Source organism: Manis pentadactyla, chromosome 1 (assembly GCF_030020395.1).
Source record: "Manis pentadactyla isolate mManPen7 chromosome 1, mManPen7.hap1, whole genome shotgun sequence".
Lineage (NCBI taxonomy): Eukaryota > Metazoa > Chordata > Mammalia > Pholidota > Manidae > Manis > Manis pentadactyla.
The window spans coordinates 202,315,640-202,341,257 of NC_080019.1; the positions used below are offsets into that span (position 1 = coordinate 202,315,640).

At 51.4% G+C, this 25,618-nt stretch overlaps 1 protein-coding gene across 9 annotated transcripts in view; it reads left to right on the forward strand.

Moving 5' to 3' along the window:
* The first annotated feature begins 10,516 nt into the window (after positions 1-10,516).
* Positions 10,517-25,618, forward strand: part of LOC118925554 (glutamate receptor-interacting protein 2) — a 102,464-nt gene continuing 87,362 nt past the window's right edge. For 5 of the 9 annotated variants that reach the window (XR_008998989.1, XM_057506229.1, XM_036911462.2 and 2 more), the window contains exon 1: positions 10,520-10,752. Coding sequence is in view for 7 of the 9 variants with exons in the window: in XM_057506229.1 (XP_057362212.1) it covers positions 10,698-10,752 (55 nt within the window). In the remaining 2 variants the exon portion in view is untranslated. Of the gene's footprint in view, positions 10,753-25,618 lie in introns of all 9 variants that reach the window. The other 4 variants (XR_008998988.1, XM_036911474.2, XM_036911468.2 and 1 more) reach the window with 2 other exon arrangements.

The following is a 25,618-nucleotide window of genomic DNA, read 5'->3' on the forward strand; positions in this document are numbered from 1 at the left end:
CCCTTTACTGGATTTCTCAAGGTTTTCAAGCCCCAAACTGCTGACTTCAGACTTGGCCGCTTGGCCTAGTTCACTCTTTCTCCTCTTTCAGTATTCAGAGTGAATGCCACTTCTCAGGAAGGCCTTTAAGACCCTTTGGTCCTATATGAAGTAAAGCTCTTGATTGCAAGTGATAGTAAAAACAAGCTTAACTGATTTAAGCCAAAAAAGGGTACTGTTGGTTCAGACAACAGAAAAGCCCAGAGACTAATGGCGTCAGTTATAGCTGAAACTAGCATCTCAAGTAACATCTTCAGAAAGCTGCCTGATGACAAATCTCTCAGCTTTCCTTTGTGGGGCTCCAGGTTTAATCAGGCTTGCTTCTCGGGCCTCCATGGCAGCCCCAGATTTTTTACCCTTCCAGTTTAGAAACCCTAGTGTGGAGATGGAAATCTCTGACAAGGTTTCTCACCATATACATATATGTATGAGCCTGTTTGCGCATCTATGGGATGTTTCCTGGGGACAGAGCAGCTGGTCAGTTATGGGAGTGCTGGACCAGAGGAGGGGTAGAGAGGAGAACACATTCTCTCCTCTCAGCTCCTGGCGTATACTTGGTCAGGGGTCTGCCAGTCACCAGAGACAGACCCACCGCGCTCCCCCCAGTGCTGCGGCGGGAGAGTAGGGAGCCGGGAGAGCAGGGGGAGGGCAGCGTGATGTGGGTGCGGAGAGCTGGGAGAGAGGAGGAGGGGAGCCTGGAGGGAGAACTGGGAGGGGACAGCAGATGGTGGAGGGGAGCCGTGGAGTCCGGGTGCTGGAGAAGAATTAAGCCCATGCTGGGGAGCAGTGCCAGGGCCAGGGGAGACTGAGACCCACTACCACGAGAACAAATGTGGTGCCGCTTAAAAACCCCCCAACTTATTGTCCTTGCCTTTCTTTGGTCTGACTGAATTCATAGAGAACTTGCCCCAGGAGGGGAACCGCCTCCTCTGGGACCAACACCTAGCAAAAACAGAACTTTCTTTTCCCAAACTTCCCTACAGAAGTCCCTGAGTTGAATCTTATTGGCTGGACTTAGGTCACATGCATATCTTTGGCCAATCGTTGAAGTGGTCAGAGAGTGGCATGCTCCGACGGGCCAGGGTCACATGCTTACCCTAAACTCATCTCCACCTGAACCACATGGACTGATGGAAGGGAGAAGTGGGTCCCAAAGAAAATTGAGGGCATGAAGCTGGGTGGGCAATAAAAGCAATTTAGGACAGACCTCTTGTTACAAGTTTTCATAGTACCCTGCAATTTACCTTAACATTTGCTGGATTTTTTAAACTATCTGTTAATTTAAGAAAGGTCCTTGCTTAATTTCTGTCTCCCCAACTAGACTAAAACTCTGAGGGCAAGGATTATATGTGCTCACAGATAATTCATAATGCCTGACATGTAGTAGGTGTTCATCAAATCTTTATTCAATGAATGGACTCACTCTGACTGCTTTTACAACAGCTGTTTACTCACACTTGTCAGAGGTGATTTTGGAATGTTGACAATTAAGCTTCTCGTTTTGAATCAGATTTAGCTATTGACATAACCACAATGTCTTTCCATGCTGTGCCCTGTGACCATCTGTGTCACAGAAATGCTGCTCTGCAGGCCTGGGGACATCTGTGTGGCCATTGGCTACTAGAGACTGTTTTAAGATAGTACAGCCTCTTGGATTGGTTGGCAGCAGACAGAGTGGGGAGATTTTGAATTCTGTTGAACTTAGCACCTGATATCTAGAAGTGGACTATCTCAAGGCTCAAAGCCTCCCTATATGGTAATATGATCATATCCATTTATTTCAACAGAGAGACTGAAGTTCAGAGTAGTCCACAAAGTCTGCCAGCTCATACCCAACAGACCAGTACTTGAAAATGAGTCATTCAGACATCAGTTCTGACATTAGCTTTCTTTATGACTTTAAGTAAGTCTCTTTACCTCTAGGATTCTCAGTCTCCGCATCTGTAAAATGGACATGATTATCCTTACCTGAAGGGAGTACTGTGAGGTGCTAGGAACTCTTGCACAGTATGTTGAAGTCCTGGACATGTAGTGGCTATGGCCTCCCCATCCTCTCAGGTGTCATCACACCTAAGTTGTATATTCCAAAAGCCTTCCTAGATGTAACTGAAACAGAGATGTGAGCTAATGGGGGAAGGCTACTGGGGAGGGGGGGTCTTCTTCGGGTTCAATTAGACAATTAAATTCAACTTGACCATAGGACACACTTGTTACTCAGGACAGTTCAAGAAACTGCCTGCCTGGGGCCAGTACCAAGACTTTCCCACCCCCAAGAACCCCCATAGATGCCCAGGAGCTCATCGTATTTGGTCCCCAGGTGAGGTCCAGAAAATGAGATCCACGCTGGGCAAGCAGGGGCCTCAAGACTCATGGCATAGGAGCCAGTGTCTCTTGTAACAACCACTCCACATACAAAGCTCCCTGGGTGCTTGCAAGGCAGATGCCCAGTTACAAGAGTCTTTGCACACAGAAAAGCTCAACATTAAGATGTCCACTTGAGGCATTTGTAATTCATTTATAGTTCTTCTAGTCTACATGCAATTCTCCAATCAAGAGTAATTTTTAACATAAACAATGTTGCCTGACAACACAGCCAACATTCCACCTTTACCCAAGCTCTACAGTTAACAGAGCTAGTAAGCTAACCCAAAGTCAGATTTGTTCTTAAGAAAAGGAGAGAGGGTTTGTTAACCCTTCATCCACAAATATTTACTGATGTTTCCCCCCAGTCCCCATACATGTGACCACACACATATGCACACCCTACGCTAACCCTGGATTCTTTGCTCTTTCCCTGTCTCCCAAGGGGCATCCATTGTTTCAGGGGAAAAAAAATGATAAGCAGAAACACACACCCAAAAACTTTGATTTTTAAAAGCCCAGACTTTTTTCAAATGCCAAAAATTTCAAAAGCTAAGACTTTTTAGTTTGAAAAGTTAAGAGTGTTGAGTTTCAAATGCCAGGGACTTTGAATCCCAAGGCCAAAACTGGTTAAGTTTCAAATGCCATTTCAGTTTTCCTGAGTCTGGCCTTTTGGGTTTCAAAAGTTGAAGCCCTGAGTCAGAGCATTTGGTTCATGTTCTGATCAATAGATTCGGGAAGAATAGAGGAAAAGCCAGGTGACCTGGGCCTCACAATATTGACAGTTCTCTGAAATGAGGAGGGGCAGGAGAGGCCGTGATGAGGCCTGAGGTCAGCAGGTCTGGACAGGCAGCTTAGGCCTGAAGGGGTCTGGCTGTCCTGGACACTTCCCAGTGAGGACCACTGCTCCAGAGAGCAGCAGCAGGGAGCCTGTCTGTGCCCTGAGGTGGCTCTCAGCTCTGTCAGTGTGTACATCCCCCCACTGGCACACTCCATCTGAGCTGGTGAAGGTGCCTGGAGCCTGGCAAGGTGCCGGTGGCCTGGACGGAAGCCTGTGACCTAGTACTTGAGTGCTCCTGAGTAGAGCCCTTCCATCAGTCCATGTGATTCAGGTGGGGATGAGTTTAGGGTAAGCATGTGACCCTGACCCGTCAGCGGAGCAAGCCACTCTCTGTTTTTGCTAGGTGTTGCTCCCCGAGGGGGCAGTTACCGTCCCGGGGCAAGTTCTCTATGAATTCAGTCAGACCAAAGAAAGGCAAGGACAAGAAGTTGGGGTTTTTTAAAGGGGCACCACATTTGTTCTCGTGGTAGTGGGTCTCAGTCTCCCCTGGCCCTGGCACTGCTCCCCAGCATGGGCTTAAATCTTCTCCAGCACCTGGACTCCATGGCTCCCCTCCGCCATCCATCTGCTGTCCCCTCCCAGTTCTCCCTCCAGGCTCCCCTCCTCCTCTCTCCCAGCTCTCCGCACCCATGCTCACGCTGCTGTCCTGGGTGGCGCAGTGGGGAAACCCAGGCCCACCCCGCTAGAAGCCCACACCCCACGCAGGTGGGAGCCATGAGGCCTGCTGCAGTTGTGTGTGTGAGCGAAGGGATGGGATGGCCTAGTGCGGGACCTGCTGGTCTCAGTGTGACCCGGGGCAAGGTCATCGACTAAGTCAACAAATGATCTTTCCTCTCTGAGCACAGGCTCTGGGTCCAAGACTGCCTGGGAAGCTCAGCTCTGCTACTTCCCTGGACAAGTTACTTCACCTCTTTGTGCCTCAGTTTCCTCATCTATAAAATGCGGGTAAAAACAATACCACTTCCTGAGGACATTTTGAAGCCTAAAAGAATTAATGCATCCAAAGAACTCACAAAACTGCCATGCAGCCAGGAAACACTCCACAAATGTGACGTACTGTTATTATATTGTGTCAGACATTTTTTATGGGCCAGGTGCACAGGAGTGGGCAGAGGATCAGCCTCATGGAACTATGTTCCAGGGAGGGAGACAGATAACAGACACAAAGCAGTATCTCTTCCTGAAGGAAAGATGAAGCAGGATAAAGCTGAGGCGGTTCCTGTCCTCTCTGAGCGCTGCCCCTCGGGGATGAATGATGACAGCTCTGCCAGTGTGTACCACTGGCCTGGCATCAGCCAGTGCTCATTGGAAGGGGTTCCCTCACTGCCACCCAGGGGACTTCCTCATCGGAGAACCCTGGCTGTCGGGGGGCACCCAGACAATCAACAGAATCCCATATACAAAGGAAATTTCCAGAAGCCCTGCTCCTGCCAACCAGATGTCCCCATGCCTTCCTCAAACAGACTAGTGCCCTAGCAACTGGAAAAGGGGTGACAATGGTCTGTTTCTGGGAACAGAATAGACAGCAAACATTTGTTTAAGTTCAACCTTCTGGGAAAGACCCACAGAAGGGAAGGTGTTTGGCGACAACAGTGCCCAGTTCAGGACACCCCTGCCATGGCTGTCACCAGCCCTCAGTGACTCCCTGTTGGTACTGAGAGCAAATAGAATGGGACTTTTGATCTTCTCCGCCAGACCTGTTCCCTGGCCTTCACCTCTTTGTGCCTCAGTTTCCTCATCTATAAAATGTGGGTGAAAACAATACCAATTCCTGAGGACATTTTGAAGCCTAAAATAATTAATGCATCCAAAGAACTCACAAAACTGCCACGCAGCCAGGAAACACTCCACAAATGTGACTCCCAGCCTCTCTCTTCCTCATCTTGATTTGGGGTACCTTGTCCACCCAGGAAACTGGTTGCTATGGGACTGCATTACGGCCCCCCCACCTACATCCATCCTAACCCCCAGTGTGATGGCATTTGATTATGCAGCCTTAGAGAAGCAATTAGGGTTAGATGAGGTCGAGGGTGGGGCCTCAGGGCGGGATCAGAGCCCCTATCAGAGGTGGACAAGAGCAGAGCTCTCTCGCAGGCACCCCGTGAGGATACAGTGAGAAGGTGGCCATCTGCCCCACAAGGAGAGGGCCCTCACCAGACACTGACGCTGCTGGCACCTTGACCCTGGACTTGCAGTCTCCAGAACTATGAGGAAATACATTTTTGGTCATTTAAGCCACGCTGTCTGTGGCATTCTCTTATGGCAGCCCTAGCTGACAAAGACAGTGGTCATGGTGGATGAAGGATGAAAGTACACATTTTTCATTCCCACACTCAAAGCTCCTAATATCCTGTTCCTGCAAAGCCGGAAAGAGGGAGGCTGGGAGGAGGACAGGAGCGAGTGGTGGACATCAGGCCCATCTAGCGGGGGGGGGGCCCTGGATGGATGGCAACTCTGGGGTCTGTACATTCCCCAGCTCAGCATTCAGCTTAGTCAGGGTGGGTGAATGACCAGACGTCACAGTAATTTCTGAGCCCAAATCCAGACTCATGGATCTCCAGTCCATAAATTTATATTGAGCACCCTGACTCTCGGGGGGCTGAGCTAGGTCCTGGGGATCCGGGGAGCATTGGGAAGGACGTTCTTCTCTTTCAGTTTAGCACCTGCTCTGCATGAGCTCAGGGCTGTGTGCTGGGATCACTTTCGGGGTATTTCTCTGCCAGCCCTGTCTTGTGGTGATCCACTTACCTACTGTCTGTGTCCTTTGCTGGTCCCCATTAGGGACAGGGACCTTGACTAAGACATTCTGCACCTGCAGGCCTGTAACACAGCATGGAGCTGGAGAAAGGCACCCTGAGTGAAAGTGACAGAGACCCAGAACTTGCTCTTGATCAGCCACAGTCCAGGCAGTGAACATCTGATCATTGACATACAGTATGACAAGGCCATCTTGGGGACAAAATGAGCTCATATCTGGGAAGAGTGCTTGGCTCATAGTAGGTATCAAATCAATATTTTTATTTCCTCACTCTTGGAAAACCTCAATTTATCATTCATGGCCCTGGTCAGATGCCCTCTCCTACAGGAAACCTGCTCTTTCCCTCCTGTTGTAATAGACACTGTTAGCGCTCTGCCCAGATTCCCCACTGCCGAATGGAACCACCTCCCAGCCTCTGTGACAGTTGGCTGCTCACCATGGTGCCTTTCTCCTGAGAATGGCAGTCAGCCAACAGGAGCCTCCCTGGAGAATGTCCGGGACGTTGCCCTCTTCCCGTAGAATGGTGAGACCACTCTTCAAGCACCATTCGTGCTCCAGAGCCTTATGTGAGGCCAGGCTGAGGCCAGACTGTTCCTGGGACCACACGCTCCCTTGGTCTGCAATCATCCTCGGGTGAGACCTCCCAGGACACACCCGGAACTGGTCTTCTAACCAGTTTGGGGCCAGAATCAGGCTTTCATTTTGCTGAGTAAGATGCTCAGGTTTGTGGCTGGAGGTGAGCTGCAGGGGATGAGGCAAGAGAAACTGGTCCTGGCCTCTGCACGCTCCTTCTTACACTTGTCCACACTGTGCTGGGCCATTTCCCTGAATATCTGTGGCTGAACAAGTATTTAAAGAATTGTTGTTTCCACGTGACTTACATGGGCTGCCTGAGGTTCCCAAGACATTGTTCTGGCACAGACACTAGATGCTGCTATTTCTCACAGGCCGCTGGAGTATGTTTCCCCCAATGGCCACTTGCTCATGGAGTGAGAGGGGAGTCAGTTTCCAGCTTTCAGGGTGAAGGCAGACTGGAGTCAGAGGGCTTTCTTTCCACCCAGAATATGATGGGCCTCCCTAGCCCTGGCTGGAGCAGGCAGAGAGCCCCAGACTCGAAGAAAGAAGGGCAAGAGAAGCCTCCTGGGTCCTGGTCCTTGCATTTGCCCCTCACTGAGTGACCTGCTGCTCTTCTCTCTGCATTTGTCAATAGCTGCCGAATAAGGAAGAAGATTGAGTTTCCATCCAGGTTTAGGCACCTGGGATGGCTTCCACTGAATGCCACAGACCCCAGACCTCCTCTCATCACAGCTGTACTGAAAGGTTGGGAGCTATAAGTCCCACTTCACAGATAGGTACACTGAGGCTCAGTGTGGTACAGTGACCTGCCTGTGGTTGTGCAGCAAATAAACAGTTCCCTTAACAATGTAAACTGTGTAAGAGCAAGGATTTTGTTGGAGTGACTGATACACTCCTACACAAATTCAGTGCCTTGCACAAATTAGGTGCTCAACAAATATCCATCAAGTGAATGAATGAAACAGTGGATCTGGATTTGAATCCAAGCCTGAGTGATTCCAAAGCGTTTGCTCTTTCCAGTACTCAATGCCCCTTCCTGGCAGTCCGTTTGGGAATATTTGGATTATTTTCTTGGAAGGGGAAGGATATATAAAAATACAGAATACTGTTTGATAGCAATAACCGGGGTGTGGGGGGGAGTGGAGTAAAAGCCCAGGATGATGGGAGGCCAGTTCAGGATTCAGGATTTGAAAACAGAAGCAAGGTGTGAGGCCTTGTGCAGAAGCTCAGACCAGAACACAAAGGCTTTTCTGGAACCCCACTGGGGTCCTGCAGTAATTGCAGAGCTATTGTTGGTGCGTGATTGCATGTCAGCTTCCCCTCGAAGGCGGCTCACTGGCTGTGATTACCTTCACCTGGGGTTCTCTCGCCTCCTGTGGTCTCATACCCCATTGGTAAACGAGTCTAGAGCATGTACCCCCTAAATCTGTATTTACTCAAAAATTAAATACATGTACCATGCTCAATTCATATATGAAACACCTGTAAAGCTTACTTTCTTAATAAAGTGAAAGATAAGCAGTAATAGATCCTTTCTGGACTCCCGTGGTTTACCAGCACTCCCCTGTCTCACCGGACCAGGTTGTGCCTTTTCCCCTTCCTACAATCCCCACTCCTCCCCACCAAAGGCTGGCAGGTTCCCGGAAGTGCAGGCAGAGTCCAGAGTCAAGAAGGTTCTAGTGCACCAGTCCAGAACACCTGGAGGCCAAACCTGTTCCTCTTCTCCCATGAGAGCCATGGCTGGGGAGCCTGGAGGCCTGGTGAGGCAGCAGGTAACTGGGACACTCTGGTCACACACTGTCCACCCTTACTGTAGCATCCCCTTCCTCTCTGCCACGGGAGAGGTGCTGGGCCTGTGCCTCCTGACCTCTGAGCTGGTATCTTTGTCTCTTCCATCAGCAATCCCAGCCCTGTCATCTTCTGAGTGGCAGGCATCCTAGCGGTGGAGGCCATCAATCTAGGTGCAGACAGGAGTGATTCACAGTCTACTGCCTGGGAGACTCACTTCCTTGTCAGAAGCTTAGAGCCATTAAGAGAAGTTCTAGAGTCAGCACTCTGTGGATGGGCCTGCACGCTGATCTGCCCCTCCCTTGCCCCAAACCCCTGGGCCTGCAACGCGCTTACTGAAATGATTAATAATTCAGGATTAATACAGGGCTTGGACTTGGCCCACCCAAGGGTCTGAGCAGGATCAGTGGGTGCTAAGGATATCAGAAGGACTGTGACAACGCTCTGAGGGTGCTTGGAGCTGGGCTGATCTGGGTCCAAATGCCAGTTCTGCCAACTCCTGGCTGTGTGACCTTGGAAAAAGACACTTAACCTCTTGGAGCCCCAGTGCTCTCTTTTGCAAAAGGGGGCTAATTATGTCAACCTTGCAGAAGTATTGGGATGCTAAGACCACATATGAAGCCTACCCTTACCTTACAAAAGGGGTACTTCTGAAGGTCAAAGTTAAGGTGGTTTCACTGATAGGATCAAGGTACCCAGGCTTCCACCACTGAGCTCCCTTTTGGAATTCAAGCACCTGGCTCCAGCGTTTCTGGACCCTGTTTGGACAGTATCATGCTCCCTAGTTTGCAGGTAAGGACTCTGAGGCTCTAAGAGAGGAGATGATTTCCCCAAGGACACACAACAAAAAATTGACCAACCCAGGATCCTAGCAGAGGCCTCTTGTTTTCCTCCCAACACTCATGGAGGGTGGAATGTGCTCTGCATTGACTGTCACATTCATGTTTCACTCTGCTGTTGACCAGCAAGACCCTCTCCCTCTCTGAGCCAGAAGTGAGAGGGAGGGAGTCCAGGCAAATAAGCTGACTTGATTGGGTGGGTAGAGGAGGTAGCCTTCACTGAGATATAAATGCTTTTTAATATTGTTGTAAAGACCTATTTATTTAAAAGCTTTAACTTATTTTTTGGATAGGTAATGCATTGCCAGGGTTCAAAATTTCAAGAGGCACAAAAGGGGATTCCATGAAAAGTGAGTCTTTCCCACCTGCTCCCACCACAAGATTCCCCTCCTGGAGGGACGAGTGTTTCCACTAGAGATAATTTTCCACATACTTGAGCAAATATGAATGTAGAACCTTCCTTCCTGCATATATTATAAACATTGTTCTTCATTTTGCCCCCTTTCAAAGAATGCCCTAGTTTTTTATGGCTGTGTAGTATTCCTTTGTCTGGATTGCAGGAATGTGCATACACACATCTCCCTCCTCCCTTTCACCCCACATTCCCATGGAGGAAGCAAAACTGACTTCTGAGGATAGGATCCCCATTCCCCTTCCCCTGGCTAGTCTTCCTCAGAGCCTTTGAGACCTCGTGAGCTCAATGGCTGCCAGGCAGATGGAGGGAACTGTGATTGGGTGCAGTGGACAAAGCCACCTCCCCACCGGCCTGCAGCCTTTGCTGTGTCCCCAGACAGGCCTAGCCCTCTCTGATCCTCCTTTGCCTCCTCTGCCAGATGCAACCTGAAGGCTACCCTGCCTGGGCAGGTGAGGTGAGGGGTGAAGGCTCCTCCTGTAGCGGGTCCTTTGCCTCTTACAGGTCAGGGACTCTCACTCATTCCTTGATTCACTCAGTCTACTGATTCGCTCAGTCACTTGTTTACATATTCCTTCATCCATTTATTTACTCATTAATTTACGCATCTATTCACTGCCTCATTCACTCACTCAACCATACACCCATTTATTCACTCATTCACTCACTTATTCACCCCTTCATTCCCGCATTCAAGGTTTCACTCATTCATTCAAGGACTAAATCGTGGGGCTGGGGGTGGCAGGCTGCGTGGTGGGGAGCCCCCAGGTAGGGGGTATGCGAGCCGCCGCTAGGCGGGCGGCGGGGGCGCGACTGGCCGCCCCCGGCCCCGCCCCCGGCCCCGCCCCGGCGCCGGGAAAGCGCGCGCTCTCGGGGAGCGTCGCTGCTCAGCCGCCGGCTCCCGCGCCGAGGGGAGCGCCCGGCGGCCGCCCGGCACCCCGGCCCTTGGCGGCCGCCCGTGCCCGCGGGCCCCTCCCCAGCGCTGCGCTGCGCCGCCTGGCCCGGCGGGGTCGGGCCGGGGGCCGGGGTCGGGCCGGGGCCGGGGTCGGGCTGGCGAGGCCGGGCCGCGGGGCGGCCGCCGGGATGCGGGGCTGGCGAAGGAACCTCGCGCTCTGCCTGCAGCGGCTGCCGGACGAAGGTAGGACGCGCCGCCGCCCGGGCCGGTGAGCAGCGGGGCGGTGCCGCGCTGGCCGGAGCGCCTGGTGAGGGGCCGTCTCCGCGGGAGGCGCCGGCGGGAGCGCCGCGGAAACGGGAGCTTGGAGGGGTCCCCGCGGGGCGTGCGGGGCGGCGCGGGGGAGCCTGCGGGGGTCCCACGGCGCGCGCGGGGGCGGGGCCCGGGGCCGGCGGCCGCGAGGGGCTGGCGCGGAGGCTCTGGGCCCTGGGGGCGCGGCCCGGCTGGCCCCGAGTCCGGGGTCTGGAGGAGTCGCGGCCGGCGCGGCGCCCACGTGCCTCCCCGCTCGGGGTCCCGTTGGCCGGGACCGGACCCCCGGGCGCCCTCGCCGGGGCCTTTGGCTCCCGAGGCTTCAGTCGCCGGGACCCAACTTTCCTCGGGGCGCCGGCCGCGTCCCGGCGCCCACCCCGGAGTCTGCAGCTCCTCGAAGTTGTGTAGTTGGTGGGGGAAGCGGGCGTGCGGGGCCCCGGGCGCGCCGCCCCCAGCCCGGGCCCAGCCCTGCCGCAGCGCTGCGGCGCAGCCCCTCCGCCCGGCCGCCTCCGGCCGCTCCACACGGGACCTGTTGTCTGGGCCGCTGCCAGGGCGGCAGGAGGGGCGACCCGTGCCCAGGTCCTGCCACTGCTGAGGAAAGTTCGGTCTCGGGGCTAATTAAGAATTGCCAGGACTGTGAGTCGGGGCACAGCGAGGTGGGAATGGCAGCTGCCCACCGTCTGCTCACTTTGGGGGGCATGATGGCGGCCTCGCCGGCCTCGCGCCCTGTGTGCCCGGCACCTCACCTCTGCCTGCGTCCCTAACCTCCACAGCCGCCCCTCAGGAGGGCGCTATTATTCTTTCCACTTTACAGGTGAGGACACTGAGCCTCCGAGAGGGAAAGCCTCTTACCCAAGGTCACACAGTCACTACGTGCATGGTAAAGCTGGGATGTGAACCTAACTCTGTGTGACTGGCAAGATTTTGGTGGTGCCTGGGCTCCCTCACCCACTTCCTGTCTGACCAGGTTGGGCCAGGCTCAGTCCACAGGAGAGGGTCCGTTTCCAGCCCTGGCCAGAAGCCCCCAGTGTGGGGGAGGGGAAGAGGAGGAGGACATGCCGCCCTGTCCCCAGGCCTGAGCCAGGTCCGTAATCCCTGCCCCACTGTGGCCCCTGATTCCCAGGGCCTGGAAGTGGAGCCTGTGCAGGGTCTTGGCTTAGAGCGCCATCGGACCTGGGCTGCTGCCCCAGGACTCTGGCAGGCCTACCGTTGCCCTGCTGAGGGGGCATGCCGCCAGTCTCCTCTGACTGGGTGCTCATGGAGGCAGATGGATAGGGTTGCCTACAAGGAGGGGATCTGGGGGGTGGGGTGCCCCTACTTTGGAGCTGTCCTCAAGGAGCAGAGAAAATGAAGAAAGAAATCTTGCAGATCCATTGCCCACCACTCACTCCAGTCTGAGTTTGGCCGGTCAGAAAACGGGGCAGCTGAGCCACAGGCACGCTCAGTGACTCTGGACAAGTCATTCCCTGTCTCCCAGGCTGACTCTGTGTCTGTAAGGGGACGGCCTCACACCCATCCTGCAGGGTCCCCAGAGACGATGAAATGAGGTCTTGGCCCCAGCACAGCACACAGGCCAGAGCAGGCTCAGAAGTGGGGGCTGTTGTGTCCTGGGAGGGAGGTGTTGCTCTCTTGCTTCTGATCCTCTCCTCACTGTATGAGTGTGTGTGTGGCATGGGTGAGGCATGTGGGTGGTATGTGTGTGAGGTGTGCGTGGAGGCACATGGGTAGTTAACGTTTGAGATGCATGTGGGTGTGCGTGAGGCTTGCATGTGATACGTATAAGGCACATGATACCTACAGTCATTTCGCCCGCCACTGGCCACATCTCTTGCAAAGAGGCCATTTCCACCTTCCTCAGTACCCAGCATTTGAGTTTTCCTTGGAAAATCTTACTTGAGATTGATCCTTGATCTCAGCACTAAATCAAAGGGTGGCTGGTGCATCCACCCGCACAAGCAGGAAATTACTATTTTAAAAGGACAAAAATCCCCAGCTTTCTCCAGGCCACAGGAAAATTGGTTCCTGTGGGCTGGGTCTCAAATGAGAGGCTCTGAGATGTGGTTCCAGCTTGATGAGAGGCTCATGGTGGGTTGTCAGCCAAGCCTGAGCGTGACAGAGAGATAGATGTAGACGTAGGGCCAGAGACCTGGCACCCTCAGAGAAGAGCTTTAGCCAGTAGGTAGGAACATTTTGAGTAAGACCAGCATGTCTGCTTATTCTATGGTGTAAGTTAAGGCCCTTGGGAAAAGGAGTGAGCTTGGAGACCAGACTCATGTCCCCACCTTAGGCCCCTCTGCTTGCCAGCTGTGTGACCTTGAGCGTGCTACTTAATTCTTCTGAGCTTCAGATTTTTTCTTCCATAAAGTGGGAAGGGTGACCTTGCAGGGTGGTCTTGAAGAGTCAATGTTAAATATAGCACAGGGCCTAGCACATAGTAGGTGCTCAGGATATACTAATTCTGCTCTTTCTTTCCTGATCTTTACATCTGCTTTAACTTCTGATTTGGGGAAATGTCTGGTGCATTGGTCAGTGGAGAACTCAGGATTCAGGGTGGATTTCCGGGTTATGAGCAGCCAGCTTGAGGCTCTCCACTCCTGGGGCGTGGGGGATCCAGCTGGGTAGTGTCTACCATGTGGCTGTTTGAATCTACCACCTGGCCTTGCCCAGTGAGGTTGGCCAAAAGCATGGTTATGCTCACCACACACTTACCCAGAACATGTATTTGGATCACTCTGCACAGTTTTTAGAACCTAAAGTTGTAGTCATGTCTTGACTACATGAGAGTCTCCCTTGATGAGAGTAGGGATTGGGGAACTCTATGATGCGAACTTTGTGATGCTTTTGAGTTTTGTGTGTGTGTGAGGGAGACTTGTGTTCTGATGAACCTCCGCCTTGACATCTATGGTCCGGTAGGCAGCGACATGTCTTCTATTCACCACAGGAAATGCTTCCAGAGGACCCCCTCCTCCCATCCTAGGCTACTCGCTAGTCTCTGTGTGTGCAGAATCAGAAAATAAAAGCCCCCAGTCCCTCAGATAACAAAAGTGCAAGGTGCCCAGTGAGTGGAAAGCAGCCGCAAGTTCCTGTTCAGAGGAGGAGGGCGCTGCAGCCAGTGAGGAGGTCATATTTCCACAGGCATATTCTTCCCATGGTGTGGCCTGATTAATTTCCCTCCTTACACCAGTCCATTCTTCTCTCTAATGGACTCATGGAATGTTAGCCAGGAGGGTTAATAGAAGTCATCTCCTCTTATTAGAAAGATGGGGAAATACAGAAGCAGTTGAAGAACAAATGACTTTGTATTCATTCAACAAATATTTATTGGGCCCTGTTCTGGGGGCTGGGGATACGCCATGCTCAAGAAAAAGACCCTGCCATAAATAATGTGTTTACATTCTAAGGGGAGGCAGAGAACAAATAAACAAGTAAATAGGAACAGGATGGTTTCAGAGTTATCAGTGAGATGAAAACAGCGCAGGCACATGGGCGATGTAGTGGAGAGCCCCAGGGGAGGGGACTTTTTCAGATTGGGTGGCCAAGGGTGGCCAGGGGGTGGCTTCTCTGAGAAGGTGGCTTTTGAGCCGAGACTAAAGAGCAAGAAAGCTCGGCCATGCCAGGAGCAGAAGGTAGAGCTATGCAGGCACAGGGAATGGCAGGCACCAAGAAAAGCCCTGGTCTGTAGGGGTGGTGTGGGGACACCAGTTTGACCTGTTGGAGGAAGAGAAGGGGGGGTGACAACAATGCGGCTAGAGGAGCCAGATCACCTCAGGGGAGGGGTATGGATGTATTCAGTGATGGAGCCATTGGAAGCCTCAGCCAAGGACTTGGGCTGGCTCTGAAGAGAAGCAAGGCTTTGAGCGATGGAGATGGCAATGGGGTGAGGCACGCCAGGCAGAGCAATGGAATGAGTAAAGGGGTGGAGGTGGGGAAAGCTGTAAGAACCGAGGCTGCGGGACAGGCATTGAATGCCGTGTTCAGGGAGCTGTCCGGAGTTCTGAAGGGACATAAGCATGTCTGCAATTATGGACTCTTAGGCGAACGTGTGTGTGTGTGTGTGTGTGTGTGTGTGTGTGTCCATGGTACCCGGCTAGCTGATGTGTCCCTGTGCCGGTTACCTAGGAGACAACGAAAGACGATGGGGTGGGATCTGATTGGCTACTCACTCCCGCTGCTCATCTCTCTGTAAGAACTGCAGGCAGAGGTTACAAATGGTTCGTGTGGGCATGCCAAGTGCTCGAAGGGGAGCTGTGAATGGTCACTGCCCTGAGACCTCTGTTCCTCTGTGTGTGTGTATGTGTGTGGTTGCCAGTGTGTGGCTGTGCATGTCTCGAACAAAGCGGTGGCATCTGGAGTTAATCCGCTTCCTGCTGTGAAACATCTGCTCATTGCCTTGAATCAGGTAGTCAGATAAATTTAAGAAGAACCAGCCAGACTTGGAAAAGTATCTTTTGTTTGGTTTTAATAACTGCAATGTCAACACTGAAGCTCATTTTAAACATCTTCCTGTACCTCCAAAAAATGCAAATAAAGCCCTTAGTGGCGGAAGTTATGTCCCGTGACGCAGACTGTGATGTCAGTTTGCAGAATCACCTCCCCCCAGCTCAGGAGAAGTTACCAGATCACAAGACTTTTTTCCTCCCCTCTCCTTCTTTAAAACTACAGTATCTCCTTTTCTTCTACTTTGTGGGTAAAAAGACAAGGGATCTACATTTTAATTTTGCTTAGAAAGGGGATGGAGAAACCAAAAACCCCATCAAAGGGTTTCCTTTTCAATCAACTTTCTCAAATGGCAGCCCCATAGGCTCGAAAAAAACTAAAAGCACAACAACAATGACAGAACCAGCTCCAGGGCTGCAAGGTAGTTAGCATTCTTGGTCTCTTCCCCCACTCCTGCCTCCCACTCTGCAGGGCTTGGCAGACGATACAGCTGGTGAGGAAGGAAATGAGGATTTCCCCATTCCCACTCTTGGCTGCTCTGATCTGGGCTCAAGTTTTAATGTGCCATGCTTGACAATCCTTCTCTGTCTCTTCTTTATCATCCTGATAATTTTTTCCAATGGGGGAAAAAATAAAGGATGCCTTGCACCCATCTCCCTATTTCACATATCTCCCTCACCACTGGCCAGGGGTGTTTTATTTGAAACACACATTAAGGGGTTGTTTTCCCCCATTTATACATCCCCCATTGTGCTCCATGACTTATAATAAGGGTCTTATGCTTAAATGGTGAAAGGGGCCAGGCAGGTGACCTAAAAGATGACTGAAGAAGGCCCCAGGGCCTTTGCACTTGCCCTCTGCTGGATTGATCTTCTGCCTCATATGTATGTGGTTCACTCACTTCATTTTGATCTATGCAGCCATCTCCTCCTCCTCAGAGGGGCCTTCTTTGACCATTCCATGTAAAATAGCAGCCCTTCCACCTTGTAACTTTCTTTTTCTTCCTAGTACTTTGCACTGCCTAGCCTTATGTTATGGACTTGTTTATTGCCCTTCTCCTTCACTGGTGTGTAAGTATTCTGAGGGCCCTGACTGTGTCTGTCTTATTTTTTGTTGTTTCCCCAGTAATTAGCACATTGCCTGATACATAGTAGTTGCTTAATATTTGTGGATGAAGGGAGTGAAATGAGGGGACAAAGTTGAACCAGAGTGTGTAGGCTTTAGCTCTAGTTAAAGGCTCTGGCTCAGCCTGCCAGATCTTCTGATTTTTCTAGAGAAGCTAAAAATCTAGAGTTTTACACAATACATCCCAATTAAAAAATGTTAAACACCAATTCAAACAAAGACTCTGAGGGTCAAACACTCTGTTTAGAGACTGAGGCCTCCAGTATTCAAGGGCTCTTTGCCATCTGGCTACAGTAAGCTTTCTTCTCTCCTTAATGGTACGCAGACCTTGTTCTGCCCCACCTTCCTCTTCACCCAGCAAACTATTGTTTCCTCTAGTTCCCATCCCAAGGTCAGGCCAAGGTGCAGCTTCCCATTGCCCGCTGCCCCCCAATGTGGCAGAATCAGTCTCTCCCACCATGTTTCTGTTCTGGCTCCTCTCTCTGTTGGAGCATAACTGTGTTTGCTCATCCGTCTCCTCCACTAGATACAGCGCTTCATGGGGCAGGAGCCCTGCCTGGCCCACCTGCGAGTCTGCAGCACCCAGCACAGGGGCCAGCATAGGTAGGTGCCCACTGAAGTGGTGTGGGGAGAATGAGAGAGGAAGGAAGGGGGAGGACCCAGCCTTCGTGCAGTACCTACTATGAGCCAGACCCTGGGCTGACCACCTGCACACCCTTCCCCGCAAGGCTGGGTGATGAGGATGGTAAGGCTCAGAGGAGACCTGCCATGGCCTGAGCTCCACGTGTGCAAAGGGCTCCCTGGTGAGCTGAGCAGCCTCTCCCTGGCTGGTCTGCAGTCCCCACCCCATCCCATTCCCTAAACGATCCTCTGACCTGGGCCACACTGAGCTGGCTTCCTGTCTGGGCACAGTAGCTCCCACACTATATGAGCATGTATGAATGGCTTTGCCTTTCTGAGACTCACTTTTCTTCCCTGTGAAATGGGGTCAGTTACAGCCTGCAGCCAAGTTATCCTGAAGCTCCAGAAATGAGCACTGGTTGAGGAATTTGCCGGCTGTAGAGTGGGCGCCCTCATGGGATGGTGACAGGCATGGAGAGGGCAGTGCCCTATTCCTCACTGAGCAGGACCACGCCTTGCCTGTGTGTCCAGCTCCCTCTGGGCCAGGCAGAGCAGCCACTGAACATGAGGGCTGGTGGCCAGTTGGGTGTCACAGAGAGGGCACTGGGCTAGAAGCAGAAATCTGGGATCTTCCTTGATTCTTGAGTGATTCCCATATGACTTCCTTGATCTATCTGGGCCAGTTTCATCAGGAAAATCCAAACATAATCCTGCTGTGTGGATCTAATGAAATAAAATGGGAGAGAAAGTGGTTTGAAATGTGCAGAGGGCTTTGTGCATGTAGAACCACCTGAGCAAAAGGAGAGATGGGTTGAGATGCTGAGCGACATTGGACCAGGGGCTGTAGTGATGAGTGTGTGTGGGGATTAAAGTTGTAATATTACCAGCAGCCAATGGGTATTAAGGGTCTAAGTACTTTATATATTACTTAATTTCATTTTCATACAACCCTATGAGGTAGGTATTGTTATTAGCCCCACTTTTCCAATGAGGAAACTGACAGAAAAGTTAAGTGACTTGCCCGAAGGTAAGGAGCAGAGCTGGGATTTGAACCCAGGCAGTCTGGCTCTAGAGGCTATTTTTAAGCCACTGTGAAGCTGATGAGGGCTCAGCAGGGCTCCTGGGGTCCTTTGGAGGGGCTTTCTTGGGCTTAGGGGCCTTGCCTGGCCCCAAGCTGAGCTCCCCTGGGTCCCCAGGATTCTCAGGCATGTAGAGTGTTGCTCCCAGGAAGCTGATTCCCCACCTCTGCCTGGATTTCGCAAACTGGCCTCAGACAAAGAGGGGGGGGGATGCCCTTGCATCCCAAGGGAAGGAAGGTGGTCACTGCATGGCATCTGCTCCCAGGCCCTTCCCCGGGTGTGGCTGTAGGTCACAGGTCTCCCTGTGGACCTGCCCTGAGTCTGCCCCCCCTCCAGGTATCTGAGCCAAGTCCCCAGAGCTGAGGGAAGACCAGGGTCGCTTGGCCCCAACACAGACTGGGTCAGTATTTAGCAAGAGTGGAAGATACACTTCTTATTTTGTACCTGACCCTGGGGGAGGGACAGGGACAGCAGAGTGGAGGGGGCAAGGAGGCAGAGAATCCCTCCTGTGAGGATACAATCCTGGGGGAGGTGGGGTCCAAGTCTTCTTAGGCCCATCCTGGGTAGAGAGCACAGGCCCGTCTAGGGCCCCAAAAGGTAAGGTCTGGCCCCACGGGGAGGGTGGGGTCCCAGGGAGGCCAGTCCCAGCAGCTAGTGGGCTGGGCTTCCTTCTGGTCATAGCTGGGCAAGTGTGGGCTGGGCTGCTCTGAGTGGGAGCGAGCTCCCTGCCATTGGGTCATGGAAACAGCCTGGAGGAAGCTTCATAGGGGCTGTTCCAAAGGTCAGACTAGAATGTGGCTCTCAAGTAGGGACTTTTGGACCCCAGGGGGGTATATTTGGGTCTTCACAATCTCTAGAGAATGGCTGGCACCTAGTGGGAGGGGTCAGAGATGCTAAGTCTCTGATGTGTCCAGGGCAGTCCTGCTTATTGTGAAACCTTGGCTGGCATTAGCCTCCAGAGCAACTGGGAAAGAACTTATGTTGACAGCCTGCAACTCACCCCAAAGTTGTAAGAAGGGAGGCTGGCCTGTGGGCGAACAAGGGGTGTCATTCCTGCTGGTCCATCACTAAACTGGTGTCCCGGGTCATCTTGGAAGGATTGTAGGAGGGCTGGACCCATATCACATTTGTACCATTGATTGGTGGATGGTTCCTGTCTACTGGTCAGAATCAAAGAGGCTCAATCGATGCACACAGCAAACGGTCTTAAATTGTCCTCATCTGATTTCTTGAGTGGCTGGAGGCAGGCAGTGGTGATCAGTGGTGTCAGTGGCTGCAGGCCCAGAGGTGAGGCTCCCTAGGCCGGGGTTTGAGTAGCCAGACAGGCCACCGAGTCAGAGGCAGCATCGAGGGTGGCTTTTGGACCCACCCAGTGTTTCCCCATGAATGTTCTTTCAGGTAGTAAGTCATAGGAATACGTGCTCCCCAGGAGCTGGCCTGGGGGCAGACAGGGGTGTCAGAAACCAGGCTCCTGAGCTGTTCTGGGTTCGGAAGGGAGGAAATCAAGCTGGGCTGGGTCGGGGATGACACCAGCGTCTGTGTATGTGTGGTGACTTTGGATGGGTCCTGGCCTATGGGGTGTACCTGGCAAGGGTGTGACCGGTGGAGCAGGTTACACTCAAGTCACGTGGTGGCAGCGCTGGCTGCATGTCCTCAGTCTGGGAGGAGGCTCTCAACCAGGAGCCAGCAGCACAGGGGTCTGGGGCCAGAATTCCACAGAAGGGCTCATGAGGGAACTAGAGTGCAGCTGGGGAAATGGAGGCAGTCCCCCATCCTTTCTGCTAAGCCTACCACTGAGAGTTGGGGAAAACATTGTTCACTGGCATCTAGAAGCTCAGAGCTTCAAGGCTGACATCCAGCACCCCACCAGTGGAGGGCACTGGGGCTCCTAGTACCCAACGAGCTCTGACAGCAGCATCTGGAAGCCCAGAGCTTCAAGGCTGACATCCAACACCCCACCAGTGGAGGGCACTGGGGCTCCTAGTACCCAACGAGCACTGACAGCAGCTAAACCTGGGCTCCCGTCCTGCCGAACAAGTCCTCTCATCTCTAAGCCCAGCTTCTTCAATTGAGTGAGGGGGTCAATTGTGTTTGAAGGCGGCTTCCCAGGGCTCTCATGGCCTCCAGCCCTCCCTTCCCCTTCTCCTTCACCAGCTGGAGAGACAGAGTCTGTCTAGGCAGGTCTGCTGGCAAAAGACCTGGCCTTGGACTCTTTAGACTTTGATGAAGACTCCCCTGTTGGCGGCACTGGAGCTTCTGAGCCCTGGAAGGCTCCATGGACTGTCAGCCCCTCAGCGACCTTCCTCTGCATGCTCCTGTATGTCTCCATTTCTCTGAAAGTTCCCCCACCCCAGCCCTGAGCTGAGAGGGTCCACAGTTTTCTCTGAAGTCAGGAGATTGGAAAAAAGGAGAGGTCACACAGGAGTTTAGATAATCCTTAGGCTGCCTTCCAGAAAGTTACCTGGTTTTTCCATGTGCTGTGTTCAGAGCATTCAGAGGAAATATTTGTTCTTTTTTTTCTTTTATTCCTTCATTATGCAAACTATTGTTAAGCCCCTACTATATGTCTGGTACTTCTCTTACACCATTTTGTTTTACTTCCTGGAAACCTGACCAAATGTAGGTCTCATTATCTCCATCTCACAGTTGGGAACCTGAGGCACAGAGAGGTTAAGTCACTTGTCCAAGGATACACTGCTGGGAAGTGGCAGAGGAGGGATTTCACCCCAGCAAAGTCTTTCTCCCAAGGAAGGACTCTTGCTGTGATCCCAGGATGCTTCCTTTGGAATTCTAGTTCCAGGAATCATGAGTGATGGGGCACTCAGGGAAGGAATATGGAATTCTGTCTGCAGTTGGGCAATTGGCATTGACATCTGACCTGGGTTTTAAAGAGCAAGTGTGAATTGCCTGGGAAGGAGAGGAGCAGAGGGGGCATTTAAGGCCTAGAGATCAGCGTGTGCAAAAGCAGAGTTGAGAAAAACATTGTGTGTTCACACTTGGGCAGTGTGGCTGTCAAGGCTGCCACATGAGGTGTGTGTGTGTGTGTGTGTGTGTGTGGTGGGGGGTGGGCACAATGATTCTGGAAAAGTGGGCTGGAGCCAGATCCTGAGGGTGGAGATGGCCACACCCTGGTCACAAATGGGTCTTACTTGACCCTGACATGGGCTTAATAGTTAGTTGCCACTACATTTTAAGTGTATGTGTGTGTGTGGTGGGGGTCGGTTTCACATAAAAAAAAAAGTAGCAGCTTTCTTCAGAAGATTTCATCTTTGCTGTCCCCGTGGACCCACAGTGTGCCGGCCACACCCACCACCCAGCCGTTGATGAAGTCTCCCACTCACTCAGCCTTATGGGTCTTTGGGTTCGAGACGCTGAACTCACCCACTAAAGGAATTTGCGCTTCATCATCTCCAGGCAGCTGGAAGGCTTCCAGGCAGGAGAATGGTGTCTCCCAGAAGCTCCCGCAGGCAGCCAGGGGGTTGGGAGACAAGGCGAGGTGGGGAGACCCCCAAAATGACCATCCTTATTATTTTAGGAGCGTTTGTTCAGCAACACCAGATGCTTTATTCACTGTCTCTACTCCTCCTAACAGCCCTGCAATGCTGGGTCATCAGTCTTATCAGTTGAGGAAATAGAAGCTCCCAAAGCAAATGCCATGAAGGAAAGTATTGAAAAATTGGTCTACATAAAAATGTAGAAGTTTTATATGACCAAAGAAACCATTCCACAAGCCACAGACCATGAAGAAAAGTATCTACGATGTACATCACAGACACCCAGAGTACATGGAGCTCTGCTGCAAATCGGCAAAAAGAGTTAAGTAGTCTAAGAAGAAGGAATGGCTTCAAGCAGGAAATTACCAGAAGTTACACAAATGGGCAAAAAGTGAATGAAAGGGTGGCCAACCTCACCATTTTAGGGGATTGTTCTCTTAACATTAGGTAACTGCTTCTAGAAACAACAGCACAATATCAATTTTAAGTGGCAATTTAAAAAAATTGCAGCATCTTATGCTGGTGAGATGGTGGGGAAGCAGAAACTGACCTCTGGAGTAAGTGGAGGCATGTTGAGGTCAGTCTGACAAGTTTCCATTGGTATTGGAAGAGCTCTCGCCATCCCCCAACCAATCCTTTTTCTAGTGTAAGTATTGAAAGTATTTTCTAGTCTAGAGAAAAATCTAGTGCAGATGCACAAGGTAACAGGGACAAGAACGATCATTATTGTGTTAATGGAGGAAAAGAAGGGGATAAACTAACTGTCCATACATAGGGGACTGGCTTGGGAACATGAGAGTTAAAAAAACCCTCAAAACACTGAAATCTTTCTCCTGCCTCTGCCAAGCCCACACCTCTCCACTGTTACTGCTTCCTAGCGTGTCCCTCTTGACGTTTCTTCTGTACACACATATTCTTTCCCCTCTTTTTACACAAATAATGGCATATTGTCATGCAATTCTGTTTATTAGGAGGTACTGACACAAAGAAGACTGATTACAACATTTGCTCTTCATGGAGAGCAGTGTAATGAGATCACCAGTGCGCCTGGCCCCGGGTTGAGAAATAAATTGTACTCAGCACCTGGGGCCACACGCCTCTCAAAAATGTCCTGATTTATGCTCCCTTTTGGGATTTGTGTAATTTTACAAAGAATTTGAGGTGGTCTTCCTTGTTCAGGGTCCCAGAGCTAGACAGCGGTTTTGGTTTGGCCTCAGCTGTCAGCTCAGCCACATGGAGACACAAGCCCAGGGCAGAGGGCTATAGGCAGAGGTGGGCCAGCCACGGCAGTGGACAGGTGCAGAGGCTGGACTGAGGCCCGGAAGGAACTTGGGGTTTCCTGACTGGGATTCCTTGTTTCCTGGGGGGGGGTTATGCTGGTGTCCTTCACTGAGCTTGGGGGACATGCAGGAGCAGGTTTTCGGGGGCTGAGTGTGAGGGGTCTGCCAAGAGGCCCCTGTCCTGGAGGCCCCTGGATGGATAGCCCTGGGTGCTGGCAGCCCAGCTGGGAGCCCCATCATGGGAGTGCCCTTCGAACAAGCATTTTTCAACTGAATAAACAAATGCTTCCCCTCTGTAGTCCAGTGAGGATAATTTATTGTTGATGAAAAATGAATCCTCCCAGGAAGCTTTGCTGCCAGAGACCCTGAAGCCTCAAATTTACTGCTTGCCTTCTGTGCTGAAGGTATTGGGTCTTGAGATTTATGTCAGGGGTTTATGGGCAGCTGGCTCTGGGTTGGCAGGAGTCCTGGGAGTTAAGTGAGGTGAGGGCAGCTGAATTTTATAGTGAGGCTGGGCCCCAGAGGGTGTAAATCACTGTGGTCTCCCTGCCTCCCAGGAGAGGCCATCCCCTCAAGTGGGAGGGGTGGAAACGGGCTTGGGGGCTGAAGCCTGGGCACCACTTGGTCCAGTTCTCTCTGGTTCTAGGTGGGGAGACTCCGTTCAGAGAGAGGGATAACATGGCCAAGGTCCCATGGGGAGGCCAGGGTGCCTCAGACTCAAGGGGTCAGACTCTGGTTTGAGTGATTTAATTTGCTGTTTTGATCCTTTCAAATATAAACCAGCCTGAACCACAGACCCCTCTTAAACTGTTTTTGACTGTCAGCAATTTACTGACTAAGACTTGGTGATCTCTGTCTGCCCTTAGAAGTTCACAGACTCAGCTGGGGGTCTCCAAAGTGGAGTGTGGGTGTCCCACCCAGGACAATCTCTTGAGGAAGAAGATGGGAAAAAATATTAAAAGCTTCAGTTTACATTTACTTTCTGTCACACTTTAATTTTTTTCTAGTATTGTGTGTTGTATAATATGAGCAATATATAAATATAATGATACATGGGTAATTAATAAGTAATATGCATATATTATTGCAGAGGAATGCACAGACATTTTTCTGCAGACGAGGATGTAAACTCCAAAGGGTTTGGGGACCATCCCTGCCTACCTGTTGGGAGTGTAGTAGTTAGAAGGGCCCGAGCTGGGATTTCCCTTGCTTGGAAGGCAGAAGGCACAAGCATTTACTGAGCATCAATTAAGTGGTGGGCATGGACACACCCCCTTCTGTAGAGGCCTGGATCTTGCAACAACTGTGGGAGACAGGGATCATCAACCCCATTTCACAGACCAGGAGACTGAGGCCCAGAGAGGAGAAGGGATTTGCCCCCCTTCATTCCTGAGCTAGGACTGTTCTCTCAGCCCTCCTGTTGACCAGTTTCTCAGTTTTCCTTTTTCTGTTCCCCCAAAAAACCTTATAAAATGCGTATTGGGCATTTAAAATATTTTAAATAATTAAACAGCAGTATCAGTAAAAAAAAGACATTGCTATGTTCCCCCTTCTCCATATGGCACTATATGCACACACTTCTCTGGTCTTTTGCTGTCACTAAAAATGAGAAAAAAAGGATCTTTTAAAATTAATTTACTTTCTCTCTGATTAAACATGCAGTTTTTGTCGAATGTAGAACATTTTGGAAAGAAAGAAAGATAAAGAACAAGAAGAAAATTCAGGTCATCCTCCATCAATCCACCATCCAGGTGCACTTTGGTGCATTTCCTTCTAATCTTTTTTTCCACTGTCTATTTTTGTTGAGATCTTATCACATATGCCATTTTATGTTTTGCCTTTTCTTCACTTATTTTCATAGGGTCAAAATTTCCCTGGATTATTCTAGCTGCAGAATGGCCCATGGAATGGCTGTACCGGGCATAGTTTATTTACCTTCTCCCCTGTGGTTGGATAAAATGTTGTGCCCAGCCTTTTGCTGTTACAAATAAGGAAGCAGGAAGATTCAGCTTTCCTGTGATTGTCACCCGCTTGTAATGCAGTTCTGTGTAGATCTTTTCCCCCACAGATGTTATTTCTTACACTTGTCATTTTTAATGACCACATAATCTCTTGGAGTGTTGCAATTCCTCATGTTCTAGGCTATTTCTCCAACTCTGTATCTCATGAGGCCTTCCCACTCCCTCTGGGAAGCCATCCCCTTCCTCTAGCACCTTCAATTCAGGGAACCAACCTTTAGAGCAGAGGGGAGGGGAGGTCTGTCTTTATCTTGCCTAAACCCTGGGCATTTGCTGCCTGTGTCCTGGCCCTGGCACTCAGACCCTTTGTGGCAGATTCCATCCTTACTTCTTTCATTCATTCTACAATTGTTAGCTATGACCTACCATGTGCCAGCCACTCTTCTAAGTGCTGGGATACAGTAGTGAATAAGACAGAGTCTTTGTCCTTCTGGATCAGGGGAGACAGGCCATAAACTAGATGGAGAAGTAAATAAGAGCTCACAGGGAAAGCACTGCTTGGAAGACAAGGAAACATGATGAGATGAAAGAGGGTGGCAAGGTAATCAGGGAGGACCTTCTGGAGGAGGTGACATTTTTGGACCAGCCAGGGGAAGACCTGGGAGAGGAGTGTTCCAGGCAGAAGGGACAGCAGGTACAAAGGCCCTGGGGCAGGAGTGTGTGTGGTATATTTGAGGAATGGAGTCCAGTGTGGCTGCAGTGTCATGAGGGAGCAGGAGAGTGGAATGTGGTAAGGTCAGCAGGGCACC